The sequence below is a fragment of the Podarcis liolepis genome, assembly GCF_965112155.1.
Source record: "Podarcis liolepis genome assembly, chromosome: 2".
NCBI lineage: Eukaryota > Metazoa > Chordata > Lepidosauria > Squamata > Lacertidae > Podarcis > Podarcis liolepis.
Genome location: NC_139555.1, coordinates 103,796,641 through 103,820,035, shown reverse-complemented (window position 1 = coordinate 103,820,035; position 23,395 = coordinate 103,796,641). Strand labels below are relative to the sequence as shown.

At 40.3% G+C, this 23,395-nt stretch overlaps 1 protein-coding gene and 1 long non-coding RNA gene across 7 annotated transcripts in view; one reads left to right on the top strand and one right to left on the bottom strand.

Moving 5' to 3' along the window:
- LOC310702212 overlaps window positions 1–23,395 on the top strand; it is a 610,091-nt gene that overhangs the window by 313,196 nt on the left and 273,500 nt on the right. The window lies entirely within an intron of this gene.
- Window positions 1–23,395, bottom strand: part of CFAP20DC (CFAP20 domain containing) — a 147,404-nt gene that overhangs the window by 104,564 nt on the left and 19,445 nt on the right. For 4 of the 6 annotated variants that reach the window (XM_083491789.1, XM_083491790.1, XM_083491791.1 and 1 more), the window contains exons 4-5: window positions 21,153–21,246; window positions 12,599–12,671 (exon numbers count right to left, since the gene is read on the bottom strand). In XM_083491789.1, the coding sequence (XP_083347915.1) occupies window positions 12,599–12,671; window positions 21,153–21,246 (167 nt within the window). The remainder of the gene's footprint in view (window positions 1–12,598; window positions 12,672–21,152; window positions 21,247–23,395) is intronic. The other 2 variants (XM_083491792.1, XM_083491793.1) reach the window with 1 other exon arrangement.

Sequence of the window (23,395 nt, the reverse complement as noted above, 5' to 3'; positions counted from 1 at the left end):
CAGTTAACTCTCCCTTTCCTGACTGTTCTGCTTCATCAAGTTAGCATCTCCTTTCACTCTGTCTAACTGGCCAACTTAAATTTTAAGATTTCTTGGGAGGGAGGGACACTATTACTCCCACCTTAAGGAAAGTTTCTTACACCCTGACAATGCTACATAACATGTTAAACAGCACCAGTTATCAGCCCTACTTATTAGTAAAGAAGTACACAGAAGCCACTGCAATAATCAACTGAAGTATTCCCCCATGGACTAATTAAGACATCATCCTTCACAAACTTCATTAATAGTAAGGGATAATAATAATTAACCCCAAAAGCCACCACCCCCCACATAAAGCACCCATCTACCTCTGTGATGGAAAGATGTTATTTTATGTTCTCAGTATTTAGTAGAAAGAAATTCACAATTTCTCTAGTGTGTGAATATTGGTAACCACCAAACCGAAACCTGACTTGCCCTCTGAGCAACATCCGTGTCAGATAAATGACAATAAAGAACAAGTATTTGAGCACAGCTAGCAGAGAAAGTGAACAGTTAAAGCAGAGAAGGCAAACATGGCAGGACAGCTCAGCTGCTGAGCCAACCACTGGCAATAATTTAGCTGCTAATATAGTGAAAGAGCAAGCAGAGGAGCAGTCACAAAGTTCTGTCCCTCTAAACTAACATGAATGCCTGACTTTCATGGGAAGAAGAGAAAGGAGGAAATATATAGCTGGCTTCCATCTGCCTTGAGAGACAATGGAGTATGTCTCTGGAGTTGAAGTCAAACTGCTATGTTAGCAGGAGCGAAGTGACCTCCCCAGAGTGTTCTAAACTATTTCAACATTGCATTTTTAAATGGCTGTAATGTGCCCTGATAATAATAATAATGCCACCACAAAAGCTGTTGTAAAGTGACGTAAGATCAATCAACTTAAAATGCTGAAAGGTGAAATGACTGAACTTTAACTGTTGCTGAACCCATGTTTGGTTCCATGTGCACGATAGAAGGTTAATCTAAGTATGTCTACTAACTGAACATTTACCCTCTTTTCAGTTATGAAAGCAGCTGCAGATGAATCATTTGTCTTTTTTTAGGCAATTTTCCAGTAGCTGGACCATATAATTGTCATGTATAAATATCAAGACACTCCAAAATTTGTCCGAGATTCTGCTGAAGCCAAGGTGGAGTGGGTGCTTTCCTCCTTTGACCCCGTAGCAGACTCCGGTCCCAATGGCAAGACAGCATTGCTAAAACGCTTTTATATTGTGTAAGGCATTTTGATGGAATGAAAGTAGATACTTTAAAAGAGAAGTTAGGCTTAAATTGAGCGAACTTATAAAGAACCAGGAATAATCTTCTCATCAAAATAGCCAGCAGTCAAATGGCTGACTAAGGAAGATTTAGACAGCCTGACATTTAAAATTGTTAAAATAAAAAAGTTTCTTCTGTAAAAGAAATAAAATACTTGGCACAGATTGTGTAGGAATACATGGCTCATCTTAAGTGGAGGATTCGGCAGTCATGTGATGCCCATGACATGAGCTGCTGTAGCTCACAGAACACTGCCTCACTTGGAAGTAATGTGAACAGCTATCAGCTATGCCCCTAAGTACACATGGGGTAAATTATTAATATAATTCTTTAGGATTTTAGGATTTCAATCTGCTAAATATGGCAGCATGCAGAATTTATAAGCATAGGGATTTTTATCAAGTTTTTTTTACACAATGACCAGTGGCGTAGCGTGGGTTGTCAGCACCCGGGGCAAGGCAAGTAATTTGTGCCCCCTAACCCGTAGATTTGTGCCCCCTAACCCGTGGATTTGCACCCCCTAACCCTAACCCCCAGATGTTGCGCCCGGTGCGGCCGGCCCCCCCTGCACCCCCCACGCTACGCCACTGACAATGACAGTGGGAGGCAATAAAATATTTTATTGAAAGAAAAGTTTCAAATTACAAAGATTTGGAGCTTTACTCTGGAGCCAACTGACAATTCCCAGGTAAGATCCTTCCCCTATTGTGTGGGCAGGGTAGTCCCTCCCCCTACCTGGCCTGGTCACCTTGGCAACGCCTCCCCAGGCAAGATTAGGCAACTGGCTGAGGTAGGCGGAGACCTCCAGGTATCCCACCTGGGGAAGGGGAAGCCAGGCCTGTGCTAATGGTGCCGCATAGGGTCCAGGGTGCTGTGCGTGACCACGCAAAGGGCGCCCCCCATTTAATGTGGGGAGCAATCATTATGACGTAGCAAGTCAACTAAGCAGGATAATAAATGAATGTTTTAAAATCCAGTCTCCTGAACCTGTATTAACTAAATTCAATGTGAACTTTTATGGTCGCACCGGGATTAAAATAATAGATAACAAAAATTATACATTCACATGTTATACAATAAATAAGACTGTTGTTTTCAGCTTGGTATCCCGATCTCACTACACCTGCTTCTGATATAGTAACTACTGTCTCCTTAAGACCATCTACTTGGGACTTTCCTTGTTATAGCACCATATAATTGTAGAGTTGGAAGGGACCCAGAGGGTCATCTGGTCCAATCCCCTGAAATGCAGGAATCTCAATTCAAGCATCCATGACAGATGGCCATCCAACCTCTGCTTAAAAACATCCCATTAAGGAGAGCCTGCCACCTTCTGAAGAAGCCCATTCCACTGTCAAGCAGCTATTACCATCAAAAAGTTCTTTCTGGTGTTACTCCTTTCTTATAACTTGAAGCCATTGGTTCAGGTTCTGCCCTCTGGAGAAGAAAACAAGCTTGCTCTATCTTCCATTTGACAGCCCTTTAGATATCGGAAGACTGCTATCATTTTGATTGCTATCCTATTGTCTCTCAGTCTCCTCTTATCTAGGCTAAAGATACCCAACTCCCTCAAGTGTTCCTTATAAGGCTTTGTTTCCAGGGTTTTTCTGATGTAGTTTTAAACAAGTTGCTTTTCATATTAGTGTTCTAGTGTTCTATCACTTGATTATCTTATCGGGTCAAGTGTGTAATTTCTTATGGTATAATAAAACATGACTGGCTATTTGCTCTGGAATATGCATATTGTACATCATCACATTATAATCTATTTACTATATTTGCATGTATGGAGACATATTTATTGGCTATTGTGGCTATGATAAGAATATAATATCATAAATAAAGCATTTGTTTTGTACTGTGTATTTTATGCACTGAAAATATTTTTATTGCATTTCTTAACATCCCTACAACTCCCATCACCTCTGACCATTGACCATAATGGCTGAGGCTGATAGAATGTGTAGACCAAAACATCTGGAGAGCACCAGATTTGGGAAGGCAGCTGTAAGAGCTGTTGATCGCAAAACCAGGATCGTGGGTTGCTACTGCAGATATATATGCTTCAAATAGCAACTACACTGCTTTGTGTCCAGCTTCTAATGGGTTTCCTGCTCCATTCCACTTCTCTGAACCTTAATCTAGTCCTTATGCTGACTGACTGCCTAGAACATTATTCTGATATGAACATTTTGACCCCAAAATATTTCTTACCAACTGTCAGGTTTGATCCAGCTGAAATAACTACTCAATAAACCTTGGTTTTGCAAAGGCCGATTAACCTCTAATAACACCAGGATGGGGAAAAATGAATGCATTATAATCTTCAAACCATAAAAACCTGCTTGTGGGAAAATACCACTGAACAGGCACTTATTTTACGTCCTTCCCCATTCAAACCCTTTCTTGGATAACACACTAGGGAAAGAAATTCCACTTAAAAATGTTTTTTACTTAGAAGATTAGAAGACTTGGCGCAGGGTGAGGAGAGAAGCATGGAATATATTCAAAAGAGGTAGTAAGGTGCGTAGGCTGATTCCTTTGTACTGGCCTGAAATGACAATTCTCTCACTTTCTTCCTTTGCTCAAAGGAAACACTGTTTTTGTGTGCAGTGGAGACACTTAAAATCTTTCTTTTTAATGTTTTCAATCTCCCTTTCTCTTGTTTGCTTTTAAAGATATGTTCTTTCTATTCCCTTCCCCAAAACTTACCTGCACCACGTATAATAGCTTGCCATGGCAACTACAGGAAATGATTACCTTTCGCCACTACTTTTAGCCTAATAATACGGCTCTCTTCAAGGGTTTCTTTAGATGCACTCAAGTAACCTTAGTTCTCCTGCTGTACCAGCCCCTATACAAGTGCAGCTTCCAATCAAGAAAGAAGACTTTTCTCAAACAGCTCAAGCGCACCATCTGTGTAAGCAGGATTTAACAGGATTCCAGGATCCAGTTCAGTTTTCAAAATATATTCTGAAATGTAACTCCTGTGTGTAACAGGAATAGTGCCAGAAGTTATCCTGAGAATGTCAAATGGTATGCCTGAACAAATCCATGCTGTGAAGCAGTTTTAGTTACTTTAACAGGGTTAGGCTTCAGATTGCCATCTATCTAGATGGGACATTTTTCAATGAACTTCCAGCCCACTTTAGATTTACAATTTTTAATTTATGTGAAACACTTCAGCCTCATCTCTCCAAAGGAGTTTTCAACAGAATGAAGTAGCAACAAATAAGAGCCAAAATCAAGAAATGCAATAGGAATCAAACAAGAGAGGACCAAGGCAGACACTAGGCCTTTCTGAACAGCTAGGTTATGGATCTGCCTGGATAAACCAGAGGAACGGCTTGAGTCTCATTGGCCCAACAGTGGTAGGGCTGATGCTTCTTGCAACAGATGCTCTCACTTCACATGGAGGAGTAACCACCCCACTGAATGTAAACAGTGCAAGGTTCCTATGGAAGAGGACATATTTGAGGCACATGAGTCTTGGACTGTGAAATTGTACAGGGAATCTTGCTGGCATTTGCTGGAGAATAGGACAAAACTATTTCCTGCCTCCCTACACCCACCAAAAGGTTGGCAGCAGCACCTGCAATAGTCAAAGCCCCTGAGTCATGAAGATATAGAGAAAGTAAACGGGGGGAAGAGAAGAGGGACGTAAGAGGAGACACAGGAGGAAATGTTGGCAGGCTTTGCCACAGAGGGAAATTAGAAAGACGGAGAGAAATGAGAGATGGCGAGGAAGGTCTGAGGGCCAGAAAACCTCCAGTGGCAAGTTTACAAGAGTTGAGAAGGAATTCTGAGGCAAGGAACCTATGCTGCAGTAAAGATGTAGTCCTGTAATCAGGAGTGCCTGAGGAAATAAAACATGCAACAAGCAAGATCACCGATGATAGGAGCACCCAGACTTGTAAGAGACAAGCTGGGATTCCGAAGATCCTTGGGACCTATAATGGAAGAGTACAACCATCCTGATAACAGGCTAATTTTCTGCTGCTCTACATCCCTATGTTTTATTTCACTTTTCATGTTTTATTGTTCTTGCTTCTATTTATTTATTCATTTATTTATTTATTTGGTGTACTGTACTGCCCTTCATTTGTAGATCTCAGGGAGATTCACAACATAAAAATACAATATAAAAACACAATGTACACAATAAAAACACGAACAACAAAAAACTACAAACCAATAACCTTCCAATAAATTTTATAGTAAAAGATTAATAAATGGAAACAAACAAACAAACAAAGTTGATAATTAGCTGCACTGGGAGTCTAGTCTGTAAGCAAAACTGCAGGGTAAAGGTAAAGGTAAAGGGACCCCTGACCATTAGGTCCAGTCGTGTCTGACTCTGGGATTGCGGCGCTCATCTCGCTTTACTGGCTGAGGGAGCTGGCGTACAGCTTCTGGGTCATGTGGCCAGCATGACTAAGCCGCTTCTGGCGAACCAGAGCAGTGCATGGAAACGCCGTTTACCTTCCCGCTGAAGCGGTACCTATTTATCTACTTGCACTTTGACGTGCTTTCAAACTGCTAGGTTGGCAGGAGCAGGGACCGACCAACGGGAGCTCACCCCGTCACAGGGATTCGAACCACCGACTTTCTGATCGGCAAGCCCTAGGCTCAGTGGTTTAACCCACAGTGCCACCCGCGTCCCTGCAGGGTAGAAATAAGTAAATAAATATAGCAAGCCAGGCAGAAGGCTGGTCTCCTTAGGACATTAGTATTCTATGTACCGAGTGTTTCTTCCCATGGGAGCAGAGTCAGGCATGCAGGTCCTCCTTCCCTCATACATACATACATAGCTTGCAATAGTACCATTGGAAAAAATCCATTTCTCAATCAACTGTGCTGAATGTATAAATTGTGCATAGGTGAAGAATAGGTAACTATCTAATAATGATATTTTAATTCAACACACTCTTACTGTTTTAGTAATTCACCAGTTCTCTTCCAACCGTAATGAGATATCTGGTGTAAACCTTTCCAAAATGAATGTGGGTGTTCAGTGGTTGTGCTACTTTCCTTCCAATATGTTTTTCAAGATTGGATTTTGAGATTTGAGAAGCAGGAGTCAAATCAGGAAAACTTCTACATTAACTCACCAACACAATAGGAGCCATGAGAGAGATAACATTCATTAGTTATCTGAACATCAGGAGGCCCCTAGGCTGGAAGACAAACTGTTCTGTAATATTTTGGATGTCTTGAAGGAGTTCTAGAATACACCAATTAATCAGAGCTGACTTTTTAATTTACTATGACATATTGTAATAAATAAGATTATTAAAGGGAATCAAATCCATCTGGTGTGCAGAGGTCATGATTTAATTAGGATTTTTATATATCTGAAATTAAACTAGGAGTATATGAAATGCCTAAAAGTAACAGAAAACTTTGATTAGACTTTTACCGCTATTAATAATGCCTTATTTCCTGTTCCAGTGTCTTAATAATGTAATTATCCTGGAGCAAACCAGAACTAGGTATATTTTATTTATTTAAACTTGAAGTCTACCCAACTGCTAACGTTCAGGACAGGTTTAGAAGTTTTTGTCAACAGATCAACACGATTAAAACAGCTCGATTGAGAACCTCTGAACCCTTCTTCCAGCACTAAAAACAAACCCCATCGCTGTGAGTGGCAGTGCTGAGTCAATTCTCTAAACATGCCTCAGCAATCACAGCCGAGGAGTGCAAACAGGTTTCATTAGTTTGGGGAAGGATGGAGTTAACAATGACCCTTCGCACAGAATCCAAATGGCTGCCAGGAACATTGTGCCTCTCCAATGCTGATGACTTCCTGAACCAAAGGGGACAGGTGCATCAACGGAAAATGGCACACAGTGGGATATGTATTCCAATTGTGGAGCCTGAGATAGTTTAAATACTAGGCAGCTGCCTAGGGTGGCAAAATGTTAGGGGCAGCAAAAGTAGGAGGGCAGTGGAATTCAAAAGGTTGCAGAATTCATAGGCACATGACAGACTTACCATTGCTCCATGGCAAGGCGAATAATAGCGTGATTTTTTTTACTGACTTGCTTACAAGAAAATAGTTTATGGGAAGAAATGTTAGGTGCATACGTGCATCTGATCGGCTCACCTTGGTTGCCGCTGCTGCCCTGGCACACTACCATTTTGAAATCAGCTACTGATAAAAGTTGTTGTAACAAACATTTCTTACCAGCTGACAAATTTTCTCTCGCTATGACTGGGAAATTGCAACTGCTGTATAAACTCTTTGGTATTTGTAGTTTTCTTTCTCAATTGTTGGCGAAGCTGGGAATTTATAATTCTTGTTTGTGTAATTTTGTATACACTCAAAGCTGGTTTCAAAACTGGGGTTGATAGTTCTATTCTGATTTTAAAAAAGAAGCAGCTTAGTTTGGTTTCTTATTCAGCATGGCAAAAAGAAATTATCTGGTTCCCAGTATGGAGGGCTGAAAAGGAAATCCAAACAAACAAGAAGGTTGTATCTCCAACCACAATCAGAGGAAAGGAGTTCAGGGACCAAACTGAGCTGAAATGAGCTTTACATACTGCCTCAAAAGTTACTGCTTTGAGGGACATAGTTTGAACACAGAAGGCAAACCAAATGAATATTATGGATACTTTATATCAGCAGTTGGAAGAGATGGAACGAACTATTGAAAAAGGTAAGACAATGGCTCAAATATGAAGGGGAAAGAACTGAAAGCAAATGAATCTGAAAATGCTACAATGTCTACAATTTTTAACTTTAGTGAGCGTGCTGCTTGGCTTATTTGCCACAAATTTTGGTGGAGCATGGGCCAGAACCAATTAAACCATTTTTGTTTCCCAAGGATAATAATCTACTGAAGAAAATTCTCATTCTATAATTATACAAGGACACTGGCCAATGAGAAATAATTAATCACCAATGATGTCAGTATTCCATATCAAATAACTGTGTTCTGGTTTTGTTGGAAGCTGCTTACTCGTAACATTACTGGAACATCACGATCTCTTTGTGACAAAGGAACAAGAGATTGGAAAACATATCTGCTGTTTCAGAACGACACAAGAAAAGTAGTGACCATCTGGAAAATTTTCACAAATGGAAAGAACCTGAACTTCATTTAAAAAAAAAAGAAAAAGAAAATTGTTGATGAAGAAAACATGCCAAAAGAAAAATACTGGCAACAAATTTTAGAATGACATTTTTTTTTTAATAAGAGCTCTTGGTTTACATCATTTGACTTCTTGGAAAACACATGAAAAACTACACACAACTGGTAACAGAAGGTTTCTCAGATTTGAGAAATATTTAGCTGTGCCCGACCCAGTTGTGAATCAGCACTTATGTAGAATAAGGAGCAATGATACACATGTTCAGTGTATTGGGAAAGAGTTAATTCAGGTTTTATGCAATGCTGTCATAGAAAAAATTCTGTCAGCATCTTGTACTGCTAAGTACTTTGCAATCTTTCTGAATTGAACATGGAATGTAAGCCATGGTGAGCAAATGACAATGATTCTTTGCTTCATAGATGTAGCTTTTGACAATAACCAACAGGTTAACAAAAATAAATATATGTATTCATACCACTGGAAGAGACACGTGGTGTTGATATTATGGATATTTTATTTCAGCAGATGGAAGAGATGGAACTACCTATTGAAAAGGGTAAGACAATGGCTCAAATATGAAGGAGAAAGAAAATGGTATCCAACAGATAATTGTGAATCTCAATCCATGAGCATTATTTGGTCCATGTAGTGCACATTCCTTAAAATTGATCATAGCTGATGCTGCTTTCGGAAGGGTTGGAAGATTCAGAACATTTCTATGCCATCTGGTGGGATTTTATTTCTCATGTTTCAGACCTTGATGCTCAATATTCACCATTCACCTCAGCTCGGGAAATATGGTTGTCTTGATTTATATTGCTGTGCCGCCATTTTCCTTTTTTAATTTTGTATTGCTTATTTGTGTCTTATATGGCATGATGTAATACCCTGGCTACTGCACTTTTGGGTTGTTAATGTCAATAAAAATTTGGGAAAGAAAAATAAATGCTGTTGCTAAGTGTTGCTTGGATAGCACAAACATCTGACTGTCCTTTTCCTACCAAACAAGAAAACAGTTGCGCAACTTCCAATATGTTTTTGTTCTTTCTATGAATTGCTGTTTTCATTATATTTTATCACTTTATGTGAGTCATTTCAAGCTATATGAAGGAAGACAGAGTAATGAGGCCTTCCTGAAATTAGCATCCCTATGACACAATGGGGTTATGAGAGAGGAGAACGATCCTTCAATAAAGACAGAGCCTCCAAGGAGCTCTCCCATACATTCCTATTTCATAAACAGGTGAAACAAGATTTTCGATTTGATATGAAGACAGGGGAAAGGTAAGAAAACAAAAGGGCAGAGATGGAAAATTAATACAATTAAATAAAACAAATCAAAATACTTGCTGTCAAAGTGAATGCATATTTTCAAAAGGCAACAGTATGATAGATGGCATTCACATAAAAGACTCGTCCAGCAACACAGGAGATGATAACATATCATCAAACGCTCTGAGAAATATACTGTCCCAGCTCCCATTTATTGCTACATTAACAATGGAGATGGCACATCAAGGGAAAACCCCAAAAGTGTCAGACCCTCTATATTTAAACATAAAGAAGGAATTTAAGTAAAGTCTGGTAGAATACTGCATAATATCTCTAAAATGATGAGCATGGGGAAATTGATATCAAATATTAGTTTTACAAGTTCTACACTTAACATTCTTTTCTCAGGACATAATAATTCAACATTAAGCTGTCTGCTCTTACAAATAGGATTTTCATAAACTCAGGGAAAGGCTGGAGTCTGCATTCCTATGTACTGAAGCTATGCAAAAAACAAAAAACAAACCACTACAAAAGTAAGCTTTACCTATAGATCCTTGATCTTTAGATCCTTGATCTAATTTGTCTTGAACACTATGGCTAGGAGGACAATTAACCATTTTTTTAATGGAAATACAGAACACTTCAGACCCCATAGCACAATATGTATTTTACCAAGTTCTTGATTAAGAAACCAATATAGAATTTATAAGAATGGCTACAATGCTTATTTTAAGTCTTTCAGGACATTACTAGCAACTTCCTCTCCCACTGGACACAGCAGATGGAATTAGCATCTGGTCCTTCTTCAGTACAGAGAGCCCAAGAGATAATGGCCAGCTAGGAGGAAATTGTACTCATTCCCCAGACAGCAATCAAAGCAACTTTGGTTCCAGAGATTCTAGTAGGCACAACACTAAGGAGACACTTTGAATTAAAGTCAGATCAACAGTTTGGAAGGAAGCCCAGAAAGCAGATACTTCTGAAGTGAAGTAAAACCAAGCATGGTGTTATATGTTTAGGAAAATAGGCTTATTATCTAGTCTCCTTCAAATTAACAGTTTAAGAAAGAAGCAATCATGTAGTGAAAGCACGCTACTAATACAGAATAGGAGTGTGCAACATATGACATTAAATTATACAAGAATAGATTACAGAGGGAAACGGCCACTAGCTGTAATCCACTATGCTATAGATTTCCAAGTTTTTATCTTCAAGATTTCACAGCACTTATGTCCCTAGTTATCAGAAGATAATTTGAGTGGCCATGAACTCGTATTTCAAACTTCCAGTGAAAAAATAAAGCAGAATCTTACAAATAAGACAGTTTACAATTATGCAGAGGCACATAGGCTAAGAATCTCATTTAGGTGTCCTTGGATATTTATGGCAGAGTTTTAACACCCAGCTCTTTCCCCAGGTTCAAGCTAAGGATAGGTTAGGATACAACAAAGTGTGAAACAAATTATGAAGACCACTATGGACTTTAATGCAATTCAACAGATTGTAACACCACAAAGCTGTTACTACGGTTGGTAATTCAAATAATATGCACTGCCAACGATGCCCCAAAAGCTAAACTACCAGGAAGAGACAGGTCTCACCTCTTCAGTGTTCTATGATATATAGCATCACATCCAATACAACAGTTTTTCAATTAAGTTTTCTCTTTATGGCATTCTAGCAGTGAAAGTGGATATTACAGCAAATGCTGCAGTGCATCTTCCCTTTTAAATGAGTGTTCCTGTTGAAGATTTTTTAAAGGGGAGATTGGATGGCCACCTGTCATGTATGATCTAGTTGAGATTCCTGTATTGCAGGGGGTTGGACCAGATGACCCTGGTACCCTTCCAGCTCTGCAATTCTGTGATGAGGCTCCATTCACAAGTTCCCTTCCATTTCACACGCTGCTTCTCCCCACCATTCCATTTTTCTTTTTCAATGCCACTTTACATTGCACCAGAATCTTCATTGGACTGTTTTTTGTGGGGAAGGAGGAGGACTAAGGATCTTTTAAAAACAAACAAACAAACAAACAAACAAACAAACAAACAAACAAGGTATTCTACCAACCACTGTGGTTCCTCCTAGCATGCTGACACTTCTCTCCTGTTTTTTTTAATGGTTCCAGTTCTAGCGGTGCTCAACATCTAAATTCACAATTTAATCAGATTATAGTAGCTAGCTGTAATCAACATGATGAAAACTGGAGGACCCTGGGAAGCACAAAACTAGGCTTGTAAGACAGGCTGAAAATGCACAACCTTTTAACGTCTTCTGTGCTTTCCACTTGGCAAAGAATGTCCCTGCCAGAACAAAAGGAAAAAATGAGGGAGGAGGACAGAAATATGACATTCTCTCAGCCCTATTCCTTAGCTGAGAAAACTTGAATGTGTACTGCAGCCAAAATTGCACTGATATCAATTAAGACCTAAGCACACATAAGTTGGTGAAGAACTGCAGTGTGAGTTTTCAATGCAGTATCCATAACCACATAAGGAACTAAACAAAATCAGTGATCTTTAAAGAACAAGAATAATTACAAGTGAAAAGTAAAACAAAATTCTCTCAGTCTTCTAAAGTGATACAACTGTTTCATGTCCATAATCCAGAACTGATCACCTATGCTACTTTTTCTAATTACAAAACATAATAAAGTTTTAGATAGCATGTTCATATATATATATATTCACAATTAAAAATATATAGATGTATTATATTAGAGAGAATTTGTTTTCTAGTCCCCAGGGAAATATACCACAAAAGAGAAATAGTGATCAAATTAGCTTAATTACTCCATGTCAACTTGATTAGTCGCTGTTCTTTAATGCAAAAGCTGCCACTTGCAATTAATAGCAGTTGGTGCTGGTTCAATTGATTGAGTGTCTACAATGTCTACGAAACATGATAGGAAGTTTAGCATTATCTTACAGCAATTCAGTAGAGAAGTCTTGTCCCAATGGTACATAAATCTGAAGTACCAGAAATTGCTGGATCAGTCCAACTAGAAAAAGAGAAAAGAAATACATAAAGTACACCCTGCACATATAAATTTAGCATTCCAGATAGAGATAGGAACTTTATTTCCCAAGGTTTATGCAATACATAAAAAGAGGAAAAACAACAGGAGGAAAGCAAATCAAGCCGCAATAAAAGGGGATACTATTCTAAACAAGCAACTGGTGGCTCAGGTGGAACTCCTACAAAAAAGAGACCTAATTACTTTATTTACAGTTTTCATTACGTTGACAGCACACAAACAAGGGCACATAAAAATAAATCTAAAAATTCAGAGGCATTTTCCAGCAAAAGCATGTGGTGATTACTCTCATAGATGACAAGTCTAAACTTTATTTGAACCACTTAAACAATTCATCACACAACAGAATTCAGATTAGGACACCTGGGGGCAAGTGAGGGTTTGTTCTAAGCTGGATGTCTAAAACAGAAATGTAAGCTCAGATGGGAAAGCAAAGAGCAAAAGTTTTTCTGCAAAAATCAAAATCCATTTCAGGACAGGACAAACAAAATGATTTTGATTAATAATGGCCACAGAATAATCTTAAAAAAAAAAGGTGGGCGGTGGAGGTTCCTGTAGTACCTGACCAACCCCATTCTAAAAAACACACCCTTCCAACGGTCTTAAGACCAGCTGATTGTGATCCTTGATATAACTGACTCACCAGCCCTAAACAACAGATTGCGTTACCCTATGCTTGGATCTCTATTTTGAAAGGCACGATCTAGACCAGGGGTTGTCAACCTGGTCCCTACTGCCAACTAGTGGGTGTTTCATGATTCTAGGTGGGCGGTAGGGGGTTCTACGGCACAAGCTGAATCCTTCTTCCATCGAGCACTGGTGGGCAGTAAGGAAATTTTACCATCAAGAAAGATGCATTAGTGGACAGTAGGTATAAAAAGACTGACTACCCCTGATCTAGAAACAAAGAAGCTTTTCAGTTAAACATGTTGCAAACTTTGTATGAGAAATCGGGTTAGCAAAAATAAACTCCACAGCGCCATCTAGTGTTAGTGTTAGAATACATAAACACATATTAAGCGCTTTTTCTTTGCCAATGTAGCTGAGTCCAAAGAAGCACTGCCATTCCTGCTTTTCCCTTTCAGAGTCTTTAATAGTTAATATAGGCATAGGCAAACTTGGCCCTCCAGATGTTTTGGGACTACAACTCCCATCATCCCTGACCACTGGTCCTGTTAGCTAGGGATGATGGGAGTTGTAGTCCCAAAACATCTGGAGGGCCGAGTTTGCCTATGCCTGAGTTAATAGATATGCAGCTGTGGGTTTTGTGTTTTAAAGAAGTCTGTTTAACTGGGTCCAATGATTAAAAAAATTCTTTAAGGGCTTTGGTTGTATTTTTTATTCTATGTTTAAATTCCTCTGAGAACTTTGCTGGACTGGGGGTATATAAATATCATAAATTTACTTCCTGGTAAGCATAATTGGGACTGTGGCCTTGGGGACAAGCCTCTTCAAAGCAGTGCTGGGAAAACCTCAGGCCAACCCATTTACAAATTTTGGACAACCTTGGAGGTATAGCAGCCCAATCAGATTATTTTGATCTCACCACATCCACCTTACATGGGCCTGACATCATATATGACATTGGACACAGGAAAGTTCAAGCTATACCTAAAGGAAGAAGAACTCAATGTGCTCCTGATTCTGACTTTGCAGCCAAAAGTTGACACTTCTTGAATTTTACACTTTTTCACACAGAGAGACACAAAGGCGGAGAATTCAAGAATTGCTCACTTTTGTCTGCAAATGAAGAAGCAGGAGTCTATAGCGTGCACTTCTGATTCTTCCTTTCAGACATGGCTTGAAGTCAATCCTGGGATGCAAATGATGAGTCAGGGATGCAAAGAAAAGAAAACTTCCTTTGCAACCATGGCTTGATCTTTAAATCACCTGTTGTCATATCACAGTTTGCCTGCTGAAATGAAATGCTGAAGAGCCACTGTCACTCAATTTAGACAGCACTGAACCAATGGTCTCACTCAACAGAAGGCAGCTTTCTATGTTCATATCACAAAAGTTTTTGTTACAGGTAGGTAGCCGTGTTGGTCTACCGTAGTCAAAACAAAATAAAAAAATTCCTTCCAGTAGCACCTTAGAGACCAACTAAGCTTGTTATATTGGTATGAGCTTTCATGTGCATGCACACTTCTTCAGATACACTGAAACAGAAGTCACCAGACCCTCTCACTACAGTGGTACCTCTGGTTAAGAACTTATTTCATTCCGGAGGTCCATTCTTAACCTGAAACTGTTCTTAACCTGAAGCACCACTTTAGCTAATGGGGACTCCCGCTGCTGCCGCGCCGCCATTGTGCGATTTCTGTTCTCATCCTGAAGCAAAGTTCTTAACTTGAGGTACTATTTCTCAGTTAGCGGAGTCTGTAACCTGAAGCGTTTGTAACCTGAGGTACCGCTGTATATATAAGGGTCTAGTGACTTCTGTTTCAGTGTATCTGAAGAAGTGTGCATGCACACAAAAGCTCATACTAATAACAAACTTAATTGGTCTCTAAGGTGCTATTGTAAGGAATTTTTTATATTTTGTCTCCAAAAGTTTTTGATTGCCTTAATTCACACCAAAAATCTTCTTTCAAGAGCACTCAATAGAACAAGCCCAATGTCTTAAGTTTAACATAGCCTCAAGCAATTTCTCCAACAATTGTCTGCTGTTTACCCATATATTTTTGCTTTCAGTTTTAAAGCCTAGTTTAAAGTTTTGATTTTAAATATGTGATAATTAGCCTACAGAATAAATCTCCAAATAAATACAAAGTGGTAAGAGTCAGAATGACTCTACAGTTCACTGCAAAATCAAGGGAAATGGTAATTCAAATTTAAGCTGTTAACACAAAGATTGCAACAGTCTTAGTAATTAACAGTTCTCAAATTAAGCCTGAGCACTTTGTTGTAACCCTGCCAACAAACAATTCAAAATTCCATTTCTCATTAAAGATGCATTAAATATTTAGAGATCTGAAAATTTTACAGCAGAAATTTAAAATTAATTGAACCCATAAGCATTAATGCAGTAGCATACTTTAAAGTGCCTCATTTCTCATATAGCCAGTGTTTGGAAAGTTAATTTGTAATTACAAAATACTATCCAATAAATATTGGAATGTTCACTTTAACCAGAACATCACATGACAACCAAATCACATAGCTGAAACTGCCAAATCCCAATCCAAGACACAGTTCAAATGGCAGAAAGCTTTATAGTCAGCGCCTAAATTTCACAATGGTAGGTGTCTATCTCGTTTCAGCTGGTAATGGATTCCAGGGAGATGGAGCTGCAACCCTAAAAGCCTGGTTCCCATGAGAAATTAAGTGCACCTCTGTGGCAAATGGTGCACTATCAGTGCCCCATCTAAGCAGCACAGTTGCTGGGCAGTGAGATATTGTGAGACAGTCTCTTAGATATCTTAGCAAGCCAAGCTGGCAAATGAAGCTCCTAGTTACTGGGGCCACCTGTGCCTCAAGTGACAAAGACTGGACCTGGAGTACCCTCAAACTATGTAACTGTAAATTTAGAGGGAATGCAACCCTCTCCAGAATAAGCAGCTGATCTATCTCCTGGACCTGAGGATCACTCCCCACAGGGCCTTCATCTTGACAGGTTTAAACTCAGCTTATTATCTTAAAGGAAGATAGCGGACAGCATCTAAAATACTCTCAGAGACCTCTCATTAAAATCCTAAGAATTTGATTCTGATTTGCAACCGTCTATATACCTTAAGTGATAAATCCAGAAACCTGAGGTTAAACTTTTATTTTCCCCTCCCCCTCTTCTACAAACAGATTTTAATTATTGTTTCTGGATTTATATTTGGAAAGTGAGGGAGTCAGTCCATTTAAAGCAGTGGCTCTACAACTTTTTTCTCTAGGCCAGAGGTCGGCAACCTAAGGCCCATGGGCCACTTCCGGCCTATGAGCTTCCTGGACCCGGCCATTCCGTGGACTGGCGTGGGGATTCCATGCTCTTTTTTTCATGGCGCCATTTTTTTCTCTCGCTGTGGGGACCAACTTTCAGGTCAGAAGAACGCTGGAAATATGTGCACATGGGTGCACCTCTGTCCCGGAAGTGCAACAGAAATAGCATGTACGCAGATGTACGGGCGCTCCTCCGAGAGGTCTGCCTGGGAGTGGACCGAACTGGCCTCAAAAAACGTTGCCGGCCACTGCTGTAAGCCACTTTCAGAATGAAAATTTGCTTGTGACACTCTGAATTTTTTTTATTGATAAGCAATACATTGGAAAAGAAAAAGAAAGAAATCCTAGCAGTGCTTGATTTATGACACAGAACACAGCTACTTTATAATATGATTGTGGGACATCCAGAAAGTGCAAAACAATGCAGCTACATAAGAATAGGAATCATTCCCAAAATATAATTATAAACAAACCTATTACAAACATACCTTAAGTACACAAACTTAATGAGAGGTGTTAGCTTGATTTTGCCAGATTATTGTTGTTGGCATCCACCTATCTCAAGAGACAATACAGTGCGCCTCCGGGGGTGAAGACAAACCGCTGCGTTAGCAGCACCAAAGTAACCTCCCTGGGGTGTAAGCCTGGACAGTGTCAATGGAGACACCCCCATACCACCCCCATTGTATGCTGACAGCTTCTAGGAGCCACAAGGGAGAGCCGAGTGCAGGGTGGGGACCAAGGGTGGACAAACTATCACTTTGACTTCATCCCGGAAGTGCACTCCATTGTCCCTCGATGGGAAGGGGGGGGAAAGGTTGCCTCCCTCTACAAACGCTCTAGTTCGCTAATGTCTTTGTCAAAATGTGGCACTCACAAACTGGACACAGTTCTTCAGATGTGGCCTGACCAATTCAGCATAGAGCAGAGTTTTATTACATCCTGTTATCTAAATACTCCAAGCAGACCCACTGAGGTCAATGGGCTTACATTAGTCATGATTAACTTAAGTATACAGTGGTACCTCGGGTTGAGTACTTAATTCGTTCTGGAGGTCCGTACTTAACCTGAAGCACCACTTTAGCTAATGGGGCCTCCTGCTGCTGCTGCGCCGCCAGAGCACGATGTCTGTTCTTAACCTGAAGCACTATTTCTGGGTTAGCGGAGTCTGTAACCTGAAGTGTATGTAACCTGAGGTTCCATTGTACAACCTTACACTTCTGTTAACGTAGCCAAAGATTGCATTAGCTTTTTCAGCAGCCATGTACCATGGCTGAGTCATGTTCAGCTTATACTTTACTCGGACTTGATCACTCTGCTCTGTATGAAGACTACTAACATGCATATGAAATTGGTTAACCAACAGGTTATCTCACCTGCTCCAAACCCTAGGCATGCCATTGTGTGCATGAATCCCATGCATAAAAGGGCTTTCCCATATGCCTCAATGAATGAGTTAGATCCCTAATAGCAAGATACCAAACATGTTCAAGGAAAAAGTATTCTAATCAACTTAATTCCATGAAAATGAAATACGCATGTGGTAGCTTCACCATACCAGCTGAGAGTACATTTCATCTGTGCTGAAAAAGCTGCTTATTCTTTTCCTGTGCTGAAAATAATTTTGTACCCATTTTGACATAAAGGCCCATGTAAACTGCAGTCAAAAGAAATAAAAGCTACCTCTAACATTTGCCTCTAACATATTTCATCTGAAGTAAACATAAACAAAACAAACGAATAGGCAATAAACAACGTGCAGTGCCTAGAGGCTGACTTGTAATGTCATCATGAAAGAAATGGGGGCAGATCATAGAATCATAGAATCATAGAATCATAGAGTTGGAAAAGACCACAAGGGCCATCGAGTCCAACCCCCTGCCAAGCAGGAAACACCATCAGAGCACTCCTGACATATGGTTGTCAAGCCTCTGCTTAAAGACCTCCAAAGTAGGAGACTCCACCACACTCCTTGGCAGCAAATTCCACTGTCGAGAATATTCCACTGTCTCTTGCCTGAGAGAATAGCAGAGCTATTAGGCCGCATTCTGGACATTCTTAAAATAATCATTCCTTTGTTTGCAAAATATAGCCATTTTAAAATCATTGATGGCTCATTTTCTAGATCTTTAGAAAACACACACACAGAGGAAGAGAGAGAGCAAAAAGGAGCAGTAGAAACCGTAAACACATGCTGCCAAACATTTTTAATTGAACATTTTAAATACAGACAAATGACATATTTATTGAATACTATTTCCTTATGAAGTTATGCTGTAACTCATTGCTACAACCCCATTTGTAATTGTGACTACCACCAAAAATATTTACTTGCACAATAATAAGCTGTGATATGACTAGCAGATAGACGTATACTACTTTCTCAGTTCCCAGAATTCTCAGCTCACTAAATAAAAAAATGGACTATTAATGTTCAAAATGTACCTTATTTTATTTAGGATATATCTTTGCACATGTTTTCACAGTCAGTGCATAGTTTTTAAGAGCTCATCCACTTGCAATACATGCTGCCCTCACTCTGTCTCCAAACCCCAGAGCTTTCTCTCTCTCTCTCTCTCTCTCTCTCTCTCTCTCTCTCTCTCTCCGTGTGTCTGATTGCCTCACATGTGATAAATTTAAGAGCAAAGGAAAGTTCATCTTTTCTTACTCAGAAACTATGTTCTGGAATTTCTTTGTTTTTAAAGGCACAATGCAAGATACAGAAGACTAGCAAGGTTTGACATCAGTATCTGAAATGAATTCTATGCCCCGACTTTGTTGAGGCCAGTCTACTGTGACCTTACAGTGTCAGCCTGAACGATGGAGATCCAAATTAAAATCATCAGACTGCCCTGACATTCACTATCTCTCACCCTAACCTGCCACACAGGGTTGCTGTGAGGACAAAATGGTGGGAGAGAAGAATCTGGTGCTGGGCACTTTGGAGGAAATATGAAAAAAGTAATACATAAAATGTTGGTGAAAGAAAGCAGCGTCTCTCCTCACAGTGGAAAATGGCAATAACACAGAAACACAGGTGTTTTCCTTGAGGGACGTGGTCTACTATAATTGTGCCATGCATTTGTTGCACAATAAACAGAGGCAGAGAAAGCCATCAGCGAAGATAGATATATGGCAAGCCTTCCATACAAATCAAGCCACAATATAATAGTTGAAATTATGTGAGGAAAGGTCAATAGAGCTTAACAGAATGCCTTGGTAACTTGTGATAAGAATCTTATCTGATAGCTCAGTTGGTAGAGCCTGAAACTCTTAATCCCAGGGTTATGGGTTCGAGTCCAACATTGGGCAAAGGATTCCTGCATTGAAGGGGATTGAACTAGATGACCCTCATGGTCATTCCCAACTCTATAATTATATGAAATATTTCCCCCTATTAAGCGAATTTTGTAAGAATTAATTAAGCCTAGGAACATGGAAAATACAGGATTGCAGCTCTTTTTACAGAATTCACAGAAACAATTCAAAGACCCTCTTCAATGTGTGCCCGTATTTGTCAGTTAGTCATCATCTTTAGAGGGCCTATATGATCACATCTGGCCAGCCAACTCTGCTAAACTTACCAACAGGGAAGGAAGACATTTGGTTCCTTAGAAAGGAAGCACTTTGTATAGGGAAGCATTTGACTTCACAAGGAAGAGGCTTTCCATTTTCTGAGTTCACGTGACACATGTATGCCTGATATATTTATTTATTACAGCTTTATCCTGCCTTTTCTCCAAAGAATTTAGAGTGGGGTACATGTTCTTACTACTGCCATTTTATTCTTTTAACTACCGGTACGTTGTGAAGTATGTCATGCTGAAAGTGAACCAGTCTGCTTAATAACCAAGTGAGGGCTTGAATTCATTTCTCCCCCATCTATGCATCACACGCTATTCTCTGCAGCATGCTGGCTTAAAGAAGCAGGAGGCCTAGGGGGAAATGGTTAAAATATCAAGAGCAAAAGTAATTTTGACTAAGTGGCTCTAGCTGAAAAAGAAATTTCGCTCTAACTTTGGAAGAACCTAGCTTAAGACACAACTGGCCAAATTTATATTTGTAGCACACTACTGGTTAAAAATCGAAGCCTAATCACATTTTATGATACTGTATTACATCTATAGGGATGCCGGTGGCGCTGTGGGTTAAACCACAGAACCTAGGGCTTGTTGATCAGACGGTTGGCAGTTCGAATCCCTGTGACGGGGTGAGCTCCCGTTGCTCGGTCCCTGCTCCTGCCAACCTAGCAGTTCGAAAGCACATCAAAGTGCAAGTAGATAAATAGGTATCGCTCTAGTGGGAAGGTAAACGGCGTTTCCGTGCGCTGCTCTGGTTCGCCAGAAGCAGCTTAGTCATGCTGGCCACATGACCCGAAAGCTGTATGCCGGCTCCCTCGGCCAATAAAGCGTGATGAGCGCCGCAACCCCAGAGTCGGTCACGACTGGACCTAATGGTCAGGGATCCCTTTACCTTTACCTTTATTACATCTATATTTGATACATTTGTACTTACGAGCTTGCCTGGTTTCCTTAGGAAGTTGCATCTTGTTTGTTTGACTGCTTCCTTCAAGAACAAAGACAAAGCCTTTCACTTGCTTATCGAACTCCTATCAAACCAACAAAGAAGATATTATACTTGGGGCGGCCAAAACAATTGCCCCAAAACACCAATTTACTACAAATGCAAAGATTTTTATTGGTTGTGAAGTCTATCACGAGCAAAAGGCAGCAGAATTGGCTGTCAATGCTGGGCTGGGTAACCCCTTTTTAACTCAAAGGCTACATCTGCTATTGGCAAACCCTCTGAGGATGATGTGTTGCACCCATTCTCTGGATTGCAAAAAGAAAGACATCACTTTCACCATCAAATGGTTGGAAATCCTGGAGAGTCATAGGACTTCCGGAGGCGGCGCGTTCAGCAATGGCGGTCCTCTTCAGTTGCTGAAGAGGGGCTCCGCGGAAAAGGGTCGTGCGCTGCGGCACAGCGACGACCCACGCAGAAAAACCACGGGTAGAGTGAGCCCGTGGCCGTGGGATTCGGCAGGCACCAGGAGCGACCTCGGAAACGCAGAAGAGACCCCGTAAGGGGCTTCGGAACGTGGAGGGGGTAGCGGTGCTGTGAATCCATCGCTCTTTCCGCGGAAGTGAAGCCGCGCGGCTGCTGCTGATCGGCGCTGACCTTTCTTCTTTGAACAATTGAATTGAAACAACATACTCGTGAGTAAGAAATCTGAGGCTTTATTTGGACTTAATTTGGCGAACTTTGGCTGAAAGCGGGAGACGCTAAAAAGGAAGTCAGTCTTCCGGCTCTGTTTAAAGTATTGAGCAAAGACTCTTTAAAGCGGAAGCGCTGAAAGGAGTTCAAAAGAAGTTGGAATATACCCTGCAAATTCGGATTTGTTCGATTAAAAGTTAAGGAAAGGCTAAAACTGTATTATAAGTGGACAGAGACTGTGATTCCTCTTTCTACCTTTTGTGGATTACAAAGTTATGACACCCTGCTTTCGGGCTGCCTGGATACAAAGTAACACCAGACTGCGGTAACTGTATACAAAAATTTAAATGTCACATTGGGCTACATTGTAAGCTGTAAAAAAGGAACTGTTGCATGCACCTTTGTAAAGAACTTTTATTCTCTGCAGTTAAAACTGAACTTGGAGGGCTCCCCCGTTGTTCTGGATTTTACCTAACTTTTTTGTTGGAACTTTATGGTGGAAACTTCCTTCATACTTCTCCCTAATCTCTGGGGAGCTCCCCCTGCTGGATTGTGGAATTATTAGTCTCTGTGAACTGCTGGCTGCTTTGGAATTTTTTTGACTGGTTGTTTACTTTTCCTGGATTGCTTTTTCCCATGGGATTTACAATTTGACCTTGACGCTTGGACAGCTGTGGAATGAGTGGCGTACCAAAAACAAGGGCTGCTAAGAAAGCAAAACAAACTGAGCTCTTGCAATTAACTTTGCCTGTGCAGCCACGAAGATCGTCTGTTCCCATTGTGACAGGTCTGCAAGAAGGACAACCCAAGCAGCCAGCTTTTGGGGATATGGCTGCAGGAGGGCTAGACCCTGTCTCAAAAGAAATATTGGATCAGCTGGCAGCACTAAATAAGAAAGCTGACGAACAAGCAGCTAAATTTGAGGAACAAGCAGCTAAATTTGACCAGGTGACAGCTACAATTAATAAACTGACAGTTCAAGTCGCTCAAAATACACAGGCAGTAGGCAATATTGAAAAGATTACAACAGAAAATCGAAAATTAGCACAGGAAGCAAATACAAAAGCAGACCAAAATAAAGAGAAGATAGAGGAATTAAGAGGAGAAGTAAGGCCACTGAGCAGACAGGTTACTGAACAGCAAGCGTTTCTGTCCATGGCGGAACTGAAAAACAGTGAATGCAATCTCAGGCTTAGAAATATCCCAGAAATAGAAAAAGAAGACCTGATCGGTTTCTTGACAACAGAAATATCCAAGTTCTGGGGTCTGGCCGAAGAGAAAGACTTTAAAATTGTTACCGCCTTTAGATTGGGAAGAGTGGCCAAGAAGGACAAACCAAGAGATTGCTTGATCATTTTGAGATCTAAGCAAGAAAAAGATAACATACTCGGCCTACATTTTAAAAATTCATTGGTGATCCAGGGAAAGACGGCAGAAATCTTCAGAGACATACCCAAACAGTTACTGGATTTAAGAGCTACATATAAAGATCTGGCAAGTTTATTGAGAAACAACACAATCCCTTACAGGTGGGAATTTCC